The following is a 16,871-nucleotide window of genomic DNA, read 5'->3' on the forward strand; positions in this document are numbered from 1 at the left end:
TGAAAGAAGTGGGCAGGTTTAGTCTAGAGAAGAGATGGTTGAGGGGAGAACTGAGAACAGGCGTCAGTTACGTTAAGAGCTACATAAAGCGGACGGTGATCCACTGCTCTCCATGGTGGGTAGGACAAGAAGGAACTGTCCCAATCCACAGCAAGGGAGATTTAAGGTAGATAGTAGGTACTCTAAGGGGAGTCAGGGCTACCTGGTCCTGTCTCAGCACGGGGGGAGATGGATTAGCTGCCCCAAGGAGGTCCCTTTTAGCCCAATATTCCTAGAATGCTATGGGACAGCACCCCCCCCCTCCTCTGGAGCATTTACCGGCCGGCAAATTGGACATGGGGTTTGAGTTTATCGTAAAGAAAAAGGTGCTTTCCCTTTTTTTTTTTTTTTATTGTGCTTTGGAAAAAAAAAATCACCTCGCTTACATCACGGATAAAAATAAAGAGGGCCCCTCACACAGACAGGGGCTTTGGTGTCACAGTGACAGATACGTTTGAAAACCAAACACACACACACACACACACACAGAGGGATAGAAACCAGGGAGTCATCGGCATGCGCCCCCACCTCCCCAATCCAGCCGTCCCATCAGTCCTATTTCCCTTCATTTAGTTCGTGAAATGTTTGCTTCGGGAATATCCTGTGGTGGGGAGTTCCACGGGTTACCAGGAAAGGATGGAAGGGGAGCTGAACCAGGGAAATCTCTGATGTCCCCATTCTCTGATTCATCTCTCCCATTACTCCTATTTCTCTTTAATTGGTTAATGAAATGTTTGCTTCTGGAATATCCTGTGGTGGGGAGTTCCACAAGTGACCAGGAAAGGCTGGAGGGGGAATGGAACCAGAGAAATCTCCTATAATTCTCATTCTCTGATTCATCTCTCCCATAACTCCTGTTTCTCTTCAGTAAGTTAATGAAATGTTTGCAAGTATCCAGTGGTGGGGGGTTCCACAGGTTAACAGGGAAGGATGGCGTGGAGAATTGAACCAGGCAAGTCTCTAGCCTGACCCCTCTCTGATTCAGCTGTCCCATCAATCCTGTTTGGCTTCATTTAGCTACTGAAGCATTTGTGTCAGTTGATATATGGGCTTTCTTCAGAACAGCGTGGCCTAGTGGATAGAGCACTGGAGTGGGACTCAGGAGACCTGGGATCTATTCCCAGCTCTGCCACTGGCCTGCTGGGTGAGCTTGGGCAAATCACTTCCCTTCTCTATGCCTCAGTTTCCACATCTGTAAAATGGAGATAGTGATACTGACACTACCACGCCCCTTTGTAAAGTGCTTTGAGATCTAGGGATTATTAATATCTTGTGGCATGGAGTTCCACAGGTTAACATGCTTCATAAAATCATAGGCTGCTCAGAACCCAAAGTTGGCTGGGATAACACACAAGAAAATCCCTGTCTCCCTCTCACCCCCTCCCCTACCCCCATTTCTCTCCAGACGGCAGAGTCCTGCCCAATCCCACAGCTGACTGGCCCTCCCCCAGCACTCATTACCTGCCCCTGGGAAAACCCATCTCAGCCAGGGGGAGGAGCCTCCAGGGTAGGGGCATGGGTGGCAGGAGCGGGTGCGGGGCATGAGGACCCAATCACAAGAGGAGGGGTGGGGGAGATTAGGGTCCCATGGGAGGCAGGGCTGTGGCCGTTTGAAAATAGAGCCAAATATCCACACGCCGCGCTCCAAAAATTCCCCCCGACTGGGAGAAAGTTCAGGGCCGCTTCCTCCTTCTGAGTCACTGCACTGGGGCATGATGCACAGGGGTCTGCCTTTCCTACAGTGGGTGGGGGGGGTCACATGTGTACCCCCAAGAGGATATAAAGATCCCTTCCCCCCACAACACAGGGAGCCACCGTGTCTGTAGCATACTCCGTCCCCCCACCTGCCACTAAGCCTACTACCTTCAGCACCCAGGGACAGCCCTCTCCCACTGGAGCTACAGGAGGAGCTCCCCTAGCTGGCTGCAATAGTAAGGCTGTTATCCGCTAAGTGCAATGGCAGTGCACACACCCTACGCCCGCCCCCGAACATCCGCGGCTCCACCTAACGCACGGCGCCAGAGACTCCAGGGCAGGTTGGACAGCAGGGACGGACAGACGGACGGACAGCTGCGACCGGGAGCCGGGGTAGGGGGGCAGCGAAGCGGGACAGCACGTGGCGCGGCGTCTCAGGCATTTTTTAGAATCTTCTTGGCCCGGGTGTTGGCTTCTTGGATGCGATCTTCGTTCACGGTGACCTGCGGGGAGAGGAGGCGGCGGTGGAACGGGCTCATGCCCTGATCCAGGTGGAGGGGAGGAGACAACTCGGGAGGCCACGGCTCCCTGTTAGGGGCTGCAAACCCACCCACAGCAACCTAAGAACCTAGTTCCCGAGCAGGCGGGCGGGGATAACCTGGGAGCGCTGGGCCTACCCCCTCGCTAGCCGCCGCCAGGGGGTTTCGAACCCAGGACGCCCCCGCTCAGAAGCCCAGCCCAGCCCTCTCCCACTTGAACATGGCCCCGGAAAGGGGTCGCTGGGTCCTCCAATCCCATCCCCTGCTGATCCCGTCAGACACAGATCACGCTCCATCTTTGACCCAGTTTTGTTGTTTGCCCCCCCCCAGCCCCCAGCCCTTCTACTGTCCCAAACCCTCCACCCTCTGGTGCTTAGAAACCTGCTTCTAATCTCCAGCCTCAGCCAATCACAGCCCAATTTCATCCCATTTCTTCTGGTGCCTTTAGCTTCCAGACCTTATCTTCCTGGGGTATTTCTAGACAGCCCTCAGCTCCCCGCTCGGCCTGCGTTTTGCCGGGCTCGACTCCTCCCTTCCCCCCATGCTCCTAGCAGCCTTTCTCTGCACCTTGAATTCAAGGAGGGAGTCACTCCTTCGGCCAGCAGCAGTAGCCGGGCCATTATCCGCCAGCTGGCGCGGGATGCAGCGCACGATTCACAAGCGCGTGGCACCGGGTGAGCGTGCCCACCCTCCTTGGGCCGGGGAGCAGCTGGCGGCCGAGCAGTGAACCGAGCTGCAGGGGGGTTCTCAGCCTGGCTCCTTAGTGGGGGCCAGACACTGTCCCATCTCCAGCCCCCCAAAACCCAGCTGGGGTCTGGTCCCACAGGGCTGCCCCCCAAAACCTGGCTGGGGTCAGATCCCACGGGGCAGCCCCCTCCAGCATCCCACTCCTTTGTCGCCCCCTGCAGGCAACCGGGCTCCTGCCCAAAGGCTGCGTCTCCAGGCGGGCGTGTGGCCGCGCGGCGCTCACCTTCTCCATGATCTTTTCCACCTGCTTGTTCTGGATGTCGATCTCGTTGCCCACGTCCAGCGCCATGCTCTTCAAGTTGCCCAGGATGCTTCCCACCTGCACCAGGTTCTCCTCCATCTCGTCCTCCCGCGCGTCATTCGTTATTCTGGAAGATCCAGCCCCTCCCCGTAAGGTGGGGAGCGTCCTGCTCTGACCCTAAGCACTAACCGCACCAACCTCTCTGCCGCCTGGGCTAAGGGAGTAGATCCCTCTGCGAGGGGGCAGTAGCAGGCTGTTATCCTCTATGCAGGCTGCAGCCACTAGGGGGCGAGGTTTAGCCAGCGACTGCATCTCTATGGGCTTTATTAGACCTTGGATTCCCGCTCCGTCCCCATTCAGGACCGCTCCCCAGCCAGGCCATCTTTTCCGAGCCCCTCTCCATCGAGGCCAGCACCAACTTTGAGAGGAGAGCACCCCCTACTGAGCCCCCCATCCTGCCCCCTAACACCACGCTGAAGCATCGAGTCTCTGATGGTCCAGAACCCCACCGGACTGTCTCAAGAACCTGGGGTGGGGGGGGTCAGGTCGTGAGGCCCCCCCCCAGATGCAAATAACCTAAGGGGTTTGGGGTCTCCCCCAGCGAGAGTACCTCTTCCTGAGCCACCCACCCCACTCCCTTGCCTTCCAGTGGGACACCAGCCGATGGGCTCCCAGCCCAAGGGGGCCCAGCTGGGCTCAGCCCCCTGGAGGTGCCTGGGGGCGGGTCCTGCTGGTCCTACCTGTGGATGTAGTCGCCGCTCATGACCATCTGTTCCCTTTCGTCTGCCACCCGCGAGGGCTGCGTGGAGACCACCCCGTCCTGGGTGTTGCCCCAGACCGCCTTGTACGCCTCACTGGCCTTGATGTTCTTCAGCCTCCGTAAAACAAGGATGGGGGGAGCCGGTGAGACCTAGGCCTGGGGGGTCTGACCCCAACCAGGGCAGCCAGGTGCCCCCTTTTCCCTGGCTGGGGTCAGATCCCACAGGGCAGCCCCCCAAAACCCGGCCGGGGTCTGGTCCCACAGGGCTGCCCCCAAACCCAGATGGAGTCTGATCCCACAGGGCTGCCCCCCAAAACCTGGCTGGGATCAGATCCCACGGGGCAGCCCCCCAAACCCAACTGGGGTCTGATCCCACAGGGCTGTCCCATGCCCCCCTGGCGCCCTGAGATGCAGGGGTGTGGGGAGGCTGCGTTGTCACATGGGGCTGGGACCGGCAGGGCGGAGGTGATGGGGCAGCAGATCACAGGGGTATCTCCCCTTCCAGGCGGGGGGCGGGGGGGGCACCTACTTGGCACAGGGGCAGACGCAGATGCCGCAGCACTTGGCCATGTCTGTCAGGTTCTTCTCCGCCTCCTTCATGTCCTGGTTGATCTGGTCCAGCCCCTCGTCAATCCGGTCCAGCTGTTCTGGAGAGGGGGTGAGGGGCAGGTGAGTGCTGGGGCCAGGGGGGCAGAGAGGCCGTAGGGCTGGGGGAGTCTGTGGGGCAGGGTGTTGGGGGGCAGATGAGGCCATAGAGCTGGAGGAGTCCATGGGGCAGGGTGTTGGGGGGCAGATGAGGCCGTAAGGCTGGGGGACAGTGGGAGAGCAGATGAGGACATAGGACTGGGCGAATCCATGGGGCAGGGTGTTGGGGAGGCAGATGAAGCCGTAGGGCTGGGGGAGTCTATGGGGCAGGGTGTTGGGGAGGCAGATGAGGCCGTAGGGCTGGGGGAGTCTATGGGGGAGCCTGGGGGGGGGGGCAGGCTCTAGGTTGGCAATGGATTGAGTCTTCACCTGGACCTGCCCCCAGGTAGGAGGAGCCCGGGGCTGTCTCAGGATGCATGAACCCAAGGTGGGGTAATGGGGGAGTTGGGGGTACCAGGGGGGTTCAGGTCTTGAGGTTCACCCCCAGGTACAAATAAGCTACGGGGTTGGGGTTCGCTCCTCCCAGATGAGAGTAATGGGGGGGCAATGGGGAGCCAATGGAGAGCGCCCCTCCCACCCGCACTGAGAATTCAGTGCTGTGAGCTTCCACACAGCAGTGTCCTTGGACTCCAGTCACCATGGCTGTGAGTTACAGGAGGGGGGGTGATATTGGAGCTGGGTCCCACCCTGCTCTCTCATGTGATGAGCCAGCTCAGCCCCTCCCCTAGAGCTGGTCCCCCCCCCCCAACGCCCATGGGAGCCGCACAGCCAAGGGCTGGGAGTGGGGGCAGCGGGGTCTCAGGAACCTGGGTCCAGCAGAACTCAGGGGGACCCAGCCTTAAGCTGGAGCCGGTGCTGATCCAACCGGGCGGGTCTGTGACAGGAGTGACCTGATTGAGGGGGGGGTCTGGGAGTGTCCCCCCCTCCCAGGCACACGCTGGCTGTGTCCTGCTCCTCCCGCCACCCCCCCACCCAGCCTCTTCCTCACCTCCCTGTTCATCCAGCATCACCAAGATCTGGATCCCAGCGTCTTTGCTCTGCGATGGAAGAGGAGGTAAGGGGGGGGCAGTGTTAGCAAACCCCGGCCCAACCACTGTGACACCAACCTCAGAACAGCGCCCTGATGCCAGAGGCTGTGAGCTTCCCCACAGCAGTGCCCTGCCAGGAATGCTAATGCTGGGAGCTTCCCCACAGCAGTGCCCAGCCAGGGACTCTGGTGCTGTGAGCTTCCCCGCAGCAGTGCCCTACCAGGAACGCCAATGCTGGGAGCTTCCCCACAGCAGTGCCCAGTCAGGGACTCTGGTGCTGTGAGCTTCCCACAAAAGTGCCCAGCCAGGGACTCTGGTGCTGTGAGCTTCCCCACAGCAGTGCCCTGCCAGGAATTCCAGTGCTGTGAGCTTCCCCACAACAGTGCCCAGCCAGGGATTCCACAGCTGTGAGCTTCCCTACAGCAGTGCCCTGCCAATACCAGGCTGAAGACTCTGGTGCAGTGAACTTCCCCACAAGAGAGCCCTTCCTGTTCCTGGCTGAGCTCTCTGATGCTGTGAGCTTCCCCACAGCAGTGCCCTGATCAGTTCCAACTGGGACTCCAGTTTACCAGCCCCAAGGGACAGCTGCCTTTGCTATCAGCTGCTGCACATCTCTGTATTAAAGGGGGTGCCAAGGGACCACCCCCCATCACCCCTGGGGTCCTGCCTCAGTTCTTACCTCTTCCACCATATGCAGCATCCGACGGGTGCTCTCCAGCGACTGCAGGGGAGAACAGAGAACAGGGTGTTGGTACAAGAAACGCAGCCCCCACTGAGGAGCTCAGTGCTGCATACGGGGCAGGTGACTGAAGTGCAGCTACCTCTGGGGCACGGCCCTTCAACAGCGCAGCAAAACCACCGCAAGCCTTCTTGCAGAAAGCGCCTTCCCTGCATGAGCTCTCCTGAAAATGCTCTGCAGAATGAAAGTAGCTAGAGAAGAGCACGTGGGGTGGGGTGCAGTGGGGGGGATGTTATGGAGGGGAGGCAGGCTGGCCCGCCAACCTCGTGGTTACGATGTTACGCTGGGACTCAGGGGATCTGGGTTTGATTTCTGTCTCAGCCACCAACTCCCCACAAGACCTTGGGTGAGTGAGTGTGCCTCAGTTTCCCCACCTGTAAAAAATGGATGATAATCCTTCTCCTGTCTATTTACACTGAAAGCTCTCTAGGTCCTTGTGATGTGTCTGGGCGGCACCCGGCCCGACGGGGCCCTGATCTCGGTCACTGTGTGTCTGGGCAGCGCCTGGCCCGACGGGGCCCTGATCTCGGTCACTGTGTGTCTGGGCAGCGCCCGGCCCGACGGGGCCCTGATCTCGGTCAATGTGGGTCTGGGCGGCGCCCGGCACAACGGGGCCCTGATCTCGGTCACTGTGTGTCTGGGCAGCGCCCGGCCCGACGGGGCCCTGATCTCGGTCACCGTGTGGTTGGATGGCGCCCAGCACGACAGGGCCCTGATCCCCATTGTGTGGCTGTTACTGCCCATGTGGGCTTTGCATTGAGAGACCCAGAGAGGTGTCTGCCCTGCGCTCACTGAATCTGTCCCCTCCTGGGCCCCCTAAAATGAGCTCCCTGCCAGCGGTTCTCCTGCCGTGGGGCAGCCCCCAAATCCCTTGGCTCCTGCCCGGCCCATCCGCTGCCCTCTGTGTGCCCTGGGAGGGGATAAATTCACCACCTGCTGGGCGGAGCCCGGCTGAAAGGGGAACAAGGCTCGCAGTCACCAGCTGCTTCCCAATGGCCTTTCAGTGACCGCCGTATTCTCTGCTCCGCAGGGGCTCGGGAGCTCGGTTCCCAGTGACTAAGCGCCCGGTTCAGGAGCTGCCACCTCCCCAGTTGCCATTTTCACCCCAGCAGTCGCCATCAGGGGCAGGGGCCGGGATTTCCTTCCCCTCCACCTGGGCCTCGCTCTAGTCCCCGCAAGGCAGTTCAGATCCCTTTGTTCTCTCTGGACCCATCCTTCCCCTGTTCCCCTAGGTGGGAGCATTTGCCCGTGGGTGGGGCGAGGGACCTGGGAGTCAGGACTACTGGGTTCTCTCCCCAGCTCTGCAAGGGGAGCGGGGGCTAGTGGTTAGAGCAGGCAGGCTGGAGTCAGGACTTCTGGGTTCTCTCCCCAGCTCTGGGAGGGGAGCAGGGACTAGTGGGTTAGAACAGGCAGGCTGGAGTCAGGATGCCTGGGTTCTCTCCCCTGCTCTGGGAGGGGAACGGGGGCTAGTGGGTTAGAACAGGCAGGCTGGAGTCAGGACTCCTGGGTTCTCTCCCCAGCTCTGGGAGGGGAACGGGGGCTAGTGGGTTAGAGCAGGCAGGCTGGAGTCAGGATGCCTGGGTTCTCTCCCCAGCTCTGCAAGGGGAGCGGGGGCTAGTGGTTAGAGCAGGCAGGCTGGAGTCAGGATGCCTGGGTTCTCTCCCCAGCTCTGCAAGGGGAGCGGGGGCTAGTGGTTAGAGCAGGCAGGCTGGAGTCGGGACTCTGCCACTGACTTGCAGTCTGGCCTTGCCCAAGTCACTTCCTCTCTCGGTGCCTCAGTTTCCGCAGTATTCACACGCCAGGCGCTCTGGGATGCTAGAGCTGGCCCCAGCACCCTCGTCCCTGCTCACCTCATCTGTGATCTGATCCACGCGGCGCTGCATCTCCTGCGACTCGGGCCCCACTGTGCCGTTGGCTGCCATCCTGCAGGCTCCCCGGCGGAGGGCGAGTGCCTTCGGGAACTCACAGGGGACGGGCTCCGCTTACGGCCTCTCCCGGATCACCTGCAGGGGGCAACGTAAAGCAGCTACACTTGTGTCCAGAGCCCTGCAAGTGGCAGACGAAGGCTGAGATTTCCAGCCTGGGGGGCTTAGACACGTCACCCATGCTGGAGGTGTCTAAATCCCCTAGGCCATGGGGCAACTCTCCACCAGGGTTTGTATACGAATCCTATTGGTTGGTGAGCTCAGCACAGTGTCTAGGGCTAGAAGGGACTGGCATTTATTTATGGAGGGGAGGTGTGTCCTGGATGGATAGATGAAGAGTGATCGGAGGTGTTGGGGGGGAGAAAGGGGGTCCCTGGAAGGATGGAGGGGAGTGCTGGGTTGGGAGGGATGGAGGGGGGGTCACAGACAGATGGAGAAAGATCGGGGGGGAAAAACATATGACGAGAGACTGAAATGACTGGGAGTGTTACATTAGAGAGGCGTGAATAGGAGGGGACATGAGATATACTGTGCCCAGGAGAGAGAAGGGAGCTTGGGCAGGGACCCCCCCGTCTCATCACTCAGCGACAGGTGATGGAACTAATGTGGGGATTCAAACCCAACACCAGGAAATGCTTTTCCACACGAGACATCTGCCTGTGGAACTCACTGCCACTGGATGACGCTGAGGATGGGAACTTAATGCAACCAACACCGCCTCTGGGTGGCGCTCGGTCGCCCTCTAGTGGTGGCCACATGCAGGCGATTGAGCCTGCTGGAGCCTTACTTAAGTGAGCAGGGACTTTTAGCTCAGACAGGAGATGGAGCGGCTCACGCATTAAGATCCAGAAGTCGCAGGTCCCAGCCCCGCTGCCGACAACCCAGCGTCACACGGGCAAGAGTCAAAAAGGGGTCGGACTTTGATACGGAGAACAAGAATCTGCCGGGGAAGGAGAGTTGAGGCCTCCTATAGGGTGACCAGACAGCAAGTGTGAAAAATCGGGACAGGGGGTGGGGGGGTAATAGGAGCCTATATAAGAAAAAGACCCCAAATCGGGACTGTCCCTATAAAATGGCGTAGGCGTCTGCTAATTGCAAACGTGCTGAAATGCAAGTACAGAGCAGGCCTTTGGGCTCCATATTATTAAAGCTAAGTGTGAACAAGAGGGGTTAATAGAAGCGAGGCAAGACGTGACCTGTGGGGGGGGGGGGGGGCGTTTCTGCCCGGGGGTTGAGGGGAAATCCGGGGGTGTCTCGGAACAGTAGCAACTGCAGCATTTGCATCGACACAAACGAGAATTCAAACGATGTTGGACGACAGCCAATAAAGAAGTAGGCAATATTTGGGGGCCCGGCTTCAATACGGCTGCCAAAATACAGACTGGGTCAAAGGCAGGTTTAATTCATGAAGGGGTGTTGTTATAATTGGCTAGGGAAAGGCACTACCCTGGTTTTCGAGCAGGGCACTCGTCGAACAGGGGTGCTGTTAGCAAGAGGATTTTCGGTCCATTCTTCACGGACTGGGACCGATGACGGTGAGTATCCACGCAGGGGCTGGTTCGATTGTAAGGGCTGTTTGCTTTCACTCGTGATTTTTATTTTAAATCAACTCTTTAATTCTCTCTCTCACGGTGTCCTTCACAGCCCGCCCCGGAATTCACTGGAAGGCTCCAACCATAAAGAGTTGAATTTGAGTTTGGTTCTGTTCCTTATCTGGAAACAATTCATTGGGAAGGGGTAAATCCAGACAGGGAGAGAAACCTCCCGCTTCAGGATTTCTGCTGATCTTTGTGAGAGGTCGGGGTGAGGGGCAGACTGTCCCACGTCTGCTACTGCTGGGTTCTGACCCTTTCCTCTGTTGCAGCCAGTGCTGGGAGTTGTCGGAGACGGGAGACCAGGTTAGATGGGTTTTGACTCTGTTCAGCTAGCATCTAGATGCCCTGATCAGGGATCAAGACCCATTGTGCCAGGCGCTGCACAGACCCCGACCGAGATCAGGGCCCCTGTTGTGCCGGGCGCTGCACAGACCCCAACCGCGAACAGGGTCCCATTGAGCCGGGCACTGCACAGACAGAGCGAAAGACAGTCCCTGCCCCAAAGAGCTAAACAGACAAAGGAAGGGCTGTTTTCCTCATTTTACAGATGGGTAAACCGAGGCACAGAGCACCGCAGCGACTGGTCCGTGGTCACCGAGGGAGTCTGGGGAAGAGCGAGGAATTGCCTCCAGATCTCCCGCGTCCCATCGTTCCTCAGCGCGCCTTTCACACTCCCTCTGTATTTGTCTTTCGTTGTCCCTGATCAGATTTTCGCCCCTGTCTGTTTCAACCCCCCCCCCCACCCCCCCCCCCCCGACGCAGCCCCCGGCACCGCTAGGGCCAAACCCACAACACTGACATGGGTCAGAACCAGGCCAGAACCCCAGCCCCCTGCCGCCTCGCTGCTAGATCTAAATCCGTTCCCCTACGGCCTCCTGTTATGCCAAGATGCTCAGGTGTTACTTTGCCTCTGCCAATGTATGGAGAGAGATTTGCCAAATACCCTCCCCACTCACAGCCACAACACGCCCCCTTTCCTGGGTGGCAGGGGGAACCAGTGACAGGCTATTTTTAACGTGCCTCGCTGGGGAGGTGGGGGGGCCGACCAGCGCCACAGAAGCTGTTTGCACACCTCGCAGCGCACAACAAGCGAGCAGCTGCAATCCGCTGCCTCCTAATGAGGGCTCTGCGGCTGGTGCCGGGAGAGGAGGTGGGGCAGGATGACAGGGGGTGTCAGCCCAGGGGCTGTGCCTCCCCGGCGGGATTACTACAGGCCAGGGAATATGGAGCGGAGGCAGCGCCTGGAGAAAGGCATCCTCACATCTGCCCGGGAAGCCCCTTGCTGCAAACAGTGACGCGGGTGTATCAAGAGGGGGCGCTCTTCCTTCGCGGTACTGAGCCCAATGGGGCACTAGGGGGCGCTGTGCCGCAGGGAGCGGGGATGGGAGCTCAGTAGGGGGCGCTCTCTCCTCACATGCATCTGACGAAGTGGGGATTCACCCACGAAAGCTTATGCTCCAATACGTCTGTTAGTCTAGAAGGTGCCACAGGACCCTCTGTTGCTTTTTACAGACCCAGACTAACACGGCTCCCCCTCTGATACGTCTCTCCTCACAGTCAGTGCTGACCACAATGTGACGCTAGGGGGCGCTGTGCCGCAGGGAGCAGGGTGGGGGCTCAGTAGGGGGCGCTCTCCCCTCTCCGTGCCAGCCCCTGTGCGGTGCAAGGGGGCGCTGTGCCACAGGGAGCAGGGTGGGGGCTCAGTAGGGGGCGCTCTCCCCTCTCCGTGCCAGCCCCTGTGTGGTGCTAGGGGGCGCTGTGTCACAGGGAGCAGGGTGGGGGAGCTCAGCAGGGACTCCCCGGTCCTGTTCCCCATTTGGACAGGGAGTTTTGCCTAATGGTTCAAGCAGGTAGGAGCAAGACATAGGCCACAGAGTGGCGCCTAGCGGTTAGAGCAGTGAGGACGGGGTGGACATGGACTCACGATGACTGCACTCAGTTCCTGCCTCTGCCACTGACATGCTGTGTGACCTTTCAGGCAAATCCCAGCCTTTCCTTGTGCCTCGGTTTCCCCAGCTGGAAAACAGGGCTCCTACGGCCCTCCTGAGAGGAAGGGCAGGGGAGGCTGAAGCGCTGAGAGAGATCCTTACAGTGAAGGGACAAGAGCATCGGTCTTAGTGTGTTATGCCGCTGCTGCCCATCCCCATAGCATCTGGGCGCTTTCCGCCGTCACAGCAAGAGCAACAGACTCAACCGCAGCCCCGAGGCGTGAGGGCCAGGCCTCAACTTCCGGCAATGACTCAACCACCTGATGCGCTGTCTGCTCTCTGGGGACGTGAGCCGGAGCACCAGCCAAGCGCCCCTCCACTGGCTGATTGCCAGGAAAATAATAAACACCCCAGCTCTGCGTGAGGCGGGGACGGACCGGCCTGCAGCCCGGGGTCGATTAACCCTTGATGAGATCCCGCCTCCATCCCATCCCCGGATCAATCCCCTCCTACCAGGCAGACCTCCCTCGCTCCCTACTACGAGCCAGGATCTACCTCTCCGCGGCAGCAGGACCCTCAGATGGGACCCCCCACCCTGTCACCGGTGATGGGACAGGACCGTGTCCCTTCTTCCCCTCCCCCCCCAGCATGTGGGTGTCTCCTGAGTTATAAAGGGAGTCCACGGAATCTCGGGGTGTAAATAGGGGACCCCAAAGGGGCATTTTTAGGGTGGCTTGGAGCTCAATTTCGCTCCTTCCACAATCCAACGGAGCTGCTTCAAATGACGCCTAATTAGAGGCAGTGAACCTTATGCAAAGGTTCTCCCAGCAGGAGGCGCTGTGGGGAGCAGGGCAGGAGCACTACATGTGGGGAGAGCTCATCATTATAGATGAGCAAGTGTGGGCGGGAGAGGGGCTTAGAGTCAGTACTCCCAGGAGTCCCGGATTCTCCTTCCAGCTCCCACACAGATTCACTGGGTGACCTTGGGCAAGTCCCTGCCACGCTCTGCGCCTCAGTTTCCCCATCTGTAACATGGGGAGTATAGCACTGGGCAGAGCCGGGAGGAGCTCAGCGCTCTTTGGATGAGCGGCGCCAGCGCAGGGCACTGACTCGCTGTGGTTCTAAACTCCCCTGCACTGTAACTTCCGCTGAACACATTATCCGTCGTACGGCGACTCAGAGACCATCATCCAGGGATCTCAGAACGCTTTAGAGATGTTTCTGAATCTCCTGTGAAGGATCATTATCCCCATTTTACAGGGAGGGAAACTGAGGCACAGAGTGACGGGGAAGGTCACAGCCAGCCAGTGGCAGTGCTGAGGAATAGAACATGAGTCCCAGTCCCCCCTGCTCTAATTCACAGACCACCCCTCCCCTCCCAGAGCTGAGGAAAGAACCCAGGAGTCCTGGCTCCCAGTCGCCTGTTCTAACCAGTAGACACCACTCCCCTCCCAGAGTTGGGGGTAGATCCTAGGAGTCCTGACTCCCAGTCCCCCCACCCTGCTCTGACCACTACTCAGATCTGCAAACTAAGGAAACCACCCTTGTAAACCCCAGACCTGAAATTTAGCTGGGCCGCCCTGTGCTTTGGCCAGACCGCACCTATGATTCCCACACAACATTAGGACCCAGGAAGGACCAGGGCAAAGGGCCTGGTTCCAGCTCTGCCACTGATTCATTGCATAACCTTGGGCAAGTTACTCCCTCTCTCCGGGGTCCATCTCCCAGCCCCACAGACCGGCTCCCAGCCGGCAACACGGGTCCATTTCACGCGTAGCCAGATGGAAAGCCAGCTCCTTTGTAGGTGGCCACATTTAGGGTTTGATCCTGTTGCGTGCCAAGTCCCCCCTGCTCTAACTAGTTCCAACTGCCTCCTGGGTGGCGCTGAGAGCCCCTCCGCTCCTGCTGAAATCAGCGAGCCGCAGGCGGAGTGAGTGGGGGGTGCTGGCCCCACGGCAGGATCAGGAGCTGGGGAAGCACATGGGACTGCCCTGCCCACGGGAAATCCGGGCTGTGTCCCCAAAACCGAACATTCGAACCTGTTCACGGAATAACAATTCCAAACACGTCCATTCGGGAACTTCAAAATGACCCTGTGGGACAGATTTGATCCCGTCCAGACATGACAGTGCAAATGGGAATCGTCAACAGGAAAGCGCTACGTGATAGTATTTATGTTGGGATCGTCTTTTTGTTCTGGGTCTGTACAGCGCCTGGCATAAGGGGGGCCTGATCCAATACTGGGATGCCAAGGTGCTACCATAAGACACCTAATAGCAACACAAATGTACAGGGGCTGAAAAGGACCAGCCCAGAGGAATGATCCAGATGGACGTGTGAGGCTGGGAGGGGGGTGGAGAGAGAGGTTGACCAGCCCCCCTCCCTCCTGCCAGCCACAGACTGCCCCACCCTTCAGACCCCCGCCCACTCTGTCTGGAATCTTCATGGACCCCATCTGCCCAGGCCCCCCGAAGCCTCCCCCAGAACTCCCTACAGTCCCCCATCTCCCCTTTCTAGACACCCCAATTCTCTCCAGACCACACCCTCCTTTCTCCATCCTCCTATCCAGACCCTCCTCCCGAGACCCTCCACCCCTTGCCCTGATCCCCTCCCACTGCCCCATCCAGCCTTCCCTCTACAGACCCGCCCCCATCCCTAGGGCTGGGAGATCCCCATCCCCCTGCAGCCCCCGCCCCAGAGGAGGGGCTCCCTCCCCACTTACCTGTTGCTAGTTCGCTTCCAGGATCCCTGTTCTGCGTCTAGTCGCAGCAGCTCAGAGCTTCTGCTCCTCTGGGAGAGGGGTGGGGGGTTTGGCCCCACCTCTAGGGTTGTCCCCATTGGACAGTTGGCCTGATTGGCAGCTCAGGATGCTTTCCCATTGGCTGCCAGCAAAAGGGGGTCGGGGCAGGGTGGGTTAAGAGCCTGAGGCTGGTACCCACCCACCCACCTGAGGATGCTGTTACCAGGGGCAACCTCCAGCCTCTGACGTTAGCTGGGGAGCAGGGAGGCTGGAGATGGCGACTTGGCATGGTAACCTGGGCAACATGCCTGGCAACTTGCATGATAACCTGGGCAGCTTGGTACTGCAACCCGGGCAATTTGGCATGGTAACCTGAACCACCGGGCCTGACACCAGGCAACCTGGGCACCTTGGTGACCTAGCCTGGTAACGTGGGCCTCTTTGTAACCCAGGCAACCTGGCCTGCCGGCAATCTGGGCCGCACTCATGGGAGCCCACTGGGCAGCCTGGCAGGGACGTGGCATCCGGACTCGCTCGTGCCCTTTCAATCCAACGCCCCTGAGGAGGAGAAGGGTCGTGGCTTGGACTGGTCCTTGGCGGGGAGCTGCCTGACTGAGGATAATCCAGCAGGGGGCGATGGAGTCCGCCAGGGGCCAGGGCGGGGCTGAGTTGACGGGCCAGGCTGTTGGGATGGCGGGCAGAGCCCTGTACCTTTTTGCTCTCACCCGTGACTCTGCACCAGCCACAGCATGACAGGGCCCTTTGTAATAGGGCCTCAGGCCGGGCTACGTACACAGCGTGGCTGTCTTAAGCAGGCAGTGAGTCAGGACTCCTGGGTTCGTCTCCCAGCTTTGGGAGGGCAGTGGGGTCTTGTGGCTAGAACAGGGGGCAGGGACTGGGCATAGACGCAGGAAGTAGGAGGGCGGGGGGTTGCTGCAGCACCCCCAGGTTTTACACGGGGCTCCGGCTGCCGGCCCCGCACCTGGGGCTCCACCCCTGCCCCCAGCGGTGTCCCCAGTCTCTGCCCCCTTGCCCCTGTCTGTTCCCCCCTCCCAGAGCCACTGCTCTGCTCCTGGTCCCAGCTCCAGGGGGTAGGGGGCAGGTAAAAACGGAGCTTTACGGTTTCATTGGCTTTCAGCACCCCCCCTGTAAAAAGCATTCCAGTACCCCTGGGGCCGGGAGTCAGGACTCCTGGGTTCTACTCTCAGCTGTGGGCGGGGTTCCAGTGGTTAGGCAGGTGGGCTGGGAGTCAGGACTCCTGGGTTCCATGCCCAGCTCTCGGAAGGGCGGGTGGGCCTAGTGATTAGAGCAGGGGGGAACTGGGAGCCAGGACTTCGGGGTTCTGCCCCGAGCTGGGGAATGGGGTCTAGTGGTTAGAGTAGGGAGGCTGGGAGCCCGGACACCATGGTGCTAACAGCCAGGGGCTCTGGGCCGGCCTCAGGTGGGGTGAGGGGCTGTGGGGAGCCCACAGGAGAGAAGGTAACAGGCGGTGGATACAATAAGCCGAGCACTTTCCTCCCCCAAGGCCTAACAGTCGCACGGGGATGCCTGCTGAACTGCGAACAACAACTGTTATGCAGCAGGTGTGACCCAGGCAGCCCCACATGTCCCAGCCTGCCCACTAAACTGTGGCCACGCTGCTCGGGGCCCCGACCGAACCGGTTCCTCTACGCGCTGGGTGTGCCGAGGTCATTCAGTTCACAGATCACTGGAGAGTTGCTTTATGCCTTAAGCCCTGACCCTGCACCTGCCCCAGAGAATGGGGCAAAAGGAGGGGTGGGGACACGGGCAATTGCTCAGGAGAATAACAGTTTGAAGTGGGTTGTAGCTTCACACTTAGGATCATGCGATGTGCAATGCACTGTATACACTAATTCATTCTCACCCCACCCCGGGAGAGGAATGCTATTCTGTGCACCATGGTAGCTGGCAGGCTGAGGCGTGGACCAGCGTCCCATGGGGCTAGGCACTGGACTTTTTGTATTGCTATTACATGCACTGCGGTAGCATCAAGGTGCCCCAGTCCAGAGCCAGCCCCCCCCCCTCCTTGTGTCAGGTGCTGTACAAAAGATGGACACTGCCCCACACAGCTGACAAAGAAATATGATCCCCATTTTACAGACGGGGAAACTGAGGCAGGCAAGCAATCACTGCGTGTCGCAATAGTACCTCAAGCCCAGGTTCCAGTGTGCTAGGCCCCGCACAAACCCCTAGCGAGAGACAGCTCCGGTCCTGAAGGGCTTCCAGCCT

General features: G+C 59.5%; 1 protein-coding gene across 1 annotated transcript; it reads right to left on the reverse strand.

The window, feature by feature from the left end:
• Window positions 1–1,263: 1,263 nt before the first annotated feature.
• LOC117888740 (synaptosomal-associated protein 25-like) lies at window positions 1,264–14,689 on the reverse strand. Its single transcript, XM_034792411.1, has 8 exons — window positions 14,604–14,689; window positions 8,284–8,436; window positions 6,374–6,415; window positions 5,655–5,703; window positions 4,551–4,668; window positions 4,002–4,136; window positions 3,244–3,388; window positions 1,264–2,237 (listed from the first exon to the last, which is right to left on the reverse strand). The coding sequence occupies exons 2-8, from the start codon at window positions 8,353–8,355 to the stop codon at window positions 2,169–2,171; spliced, it is 630 nt and encodes a 209-aa protein (XP_034648302.1). The 5' UTR covers window positions 8,356–8,436; window positions 14,604–14,689; the 3' UTR covers window positions 1,264–2,168.
• Window positions 14,690–16,871: the final 2,182 nt, after the last annotated feature.

Source organism: Trachemys scripta, chromosome 16 (genome assembly GCF_013100865.1).
Source record: "Trachemys scripta elegans isolate TJP31775 chromosome 16, CAS_Tse_1.0, whole genome shotgun sequence".
NCBI lineage: Eukaryota > Metazoa > Chordata > Testudines > Emydidae > Trachemys > Trachemys scripta.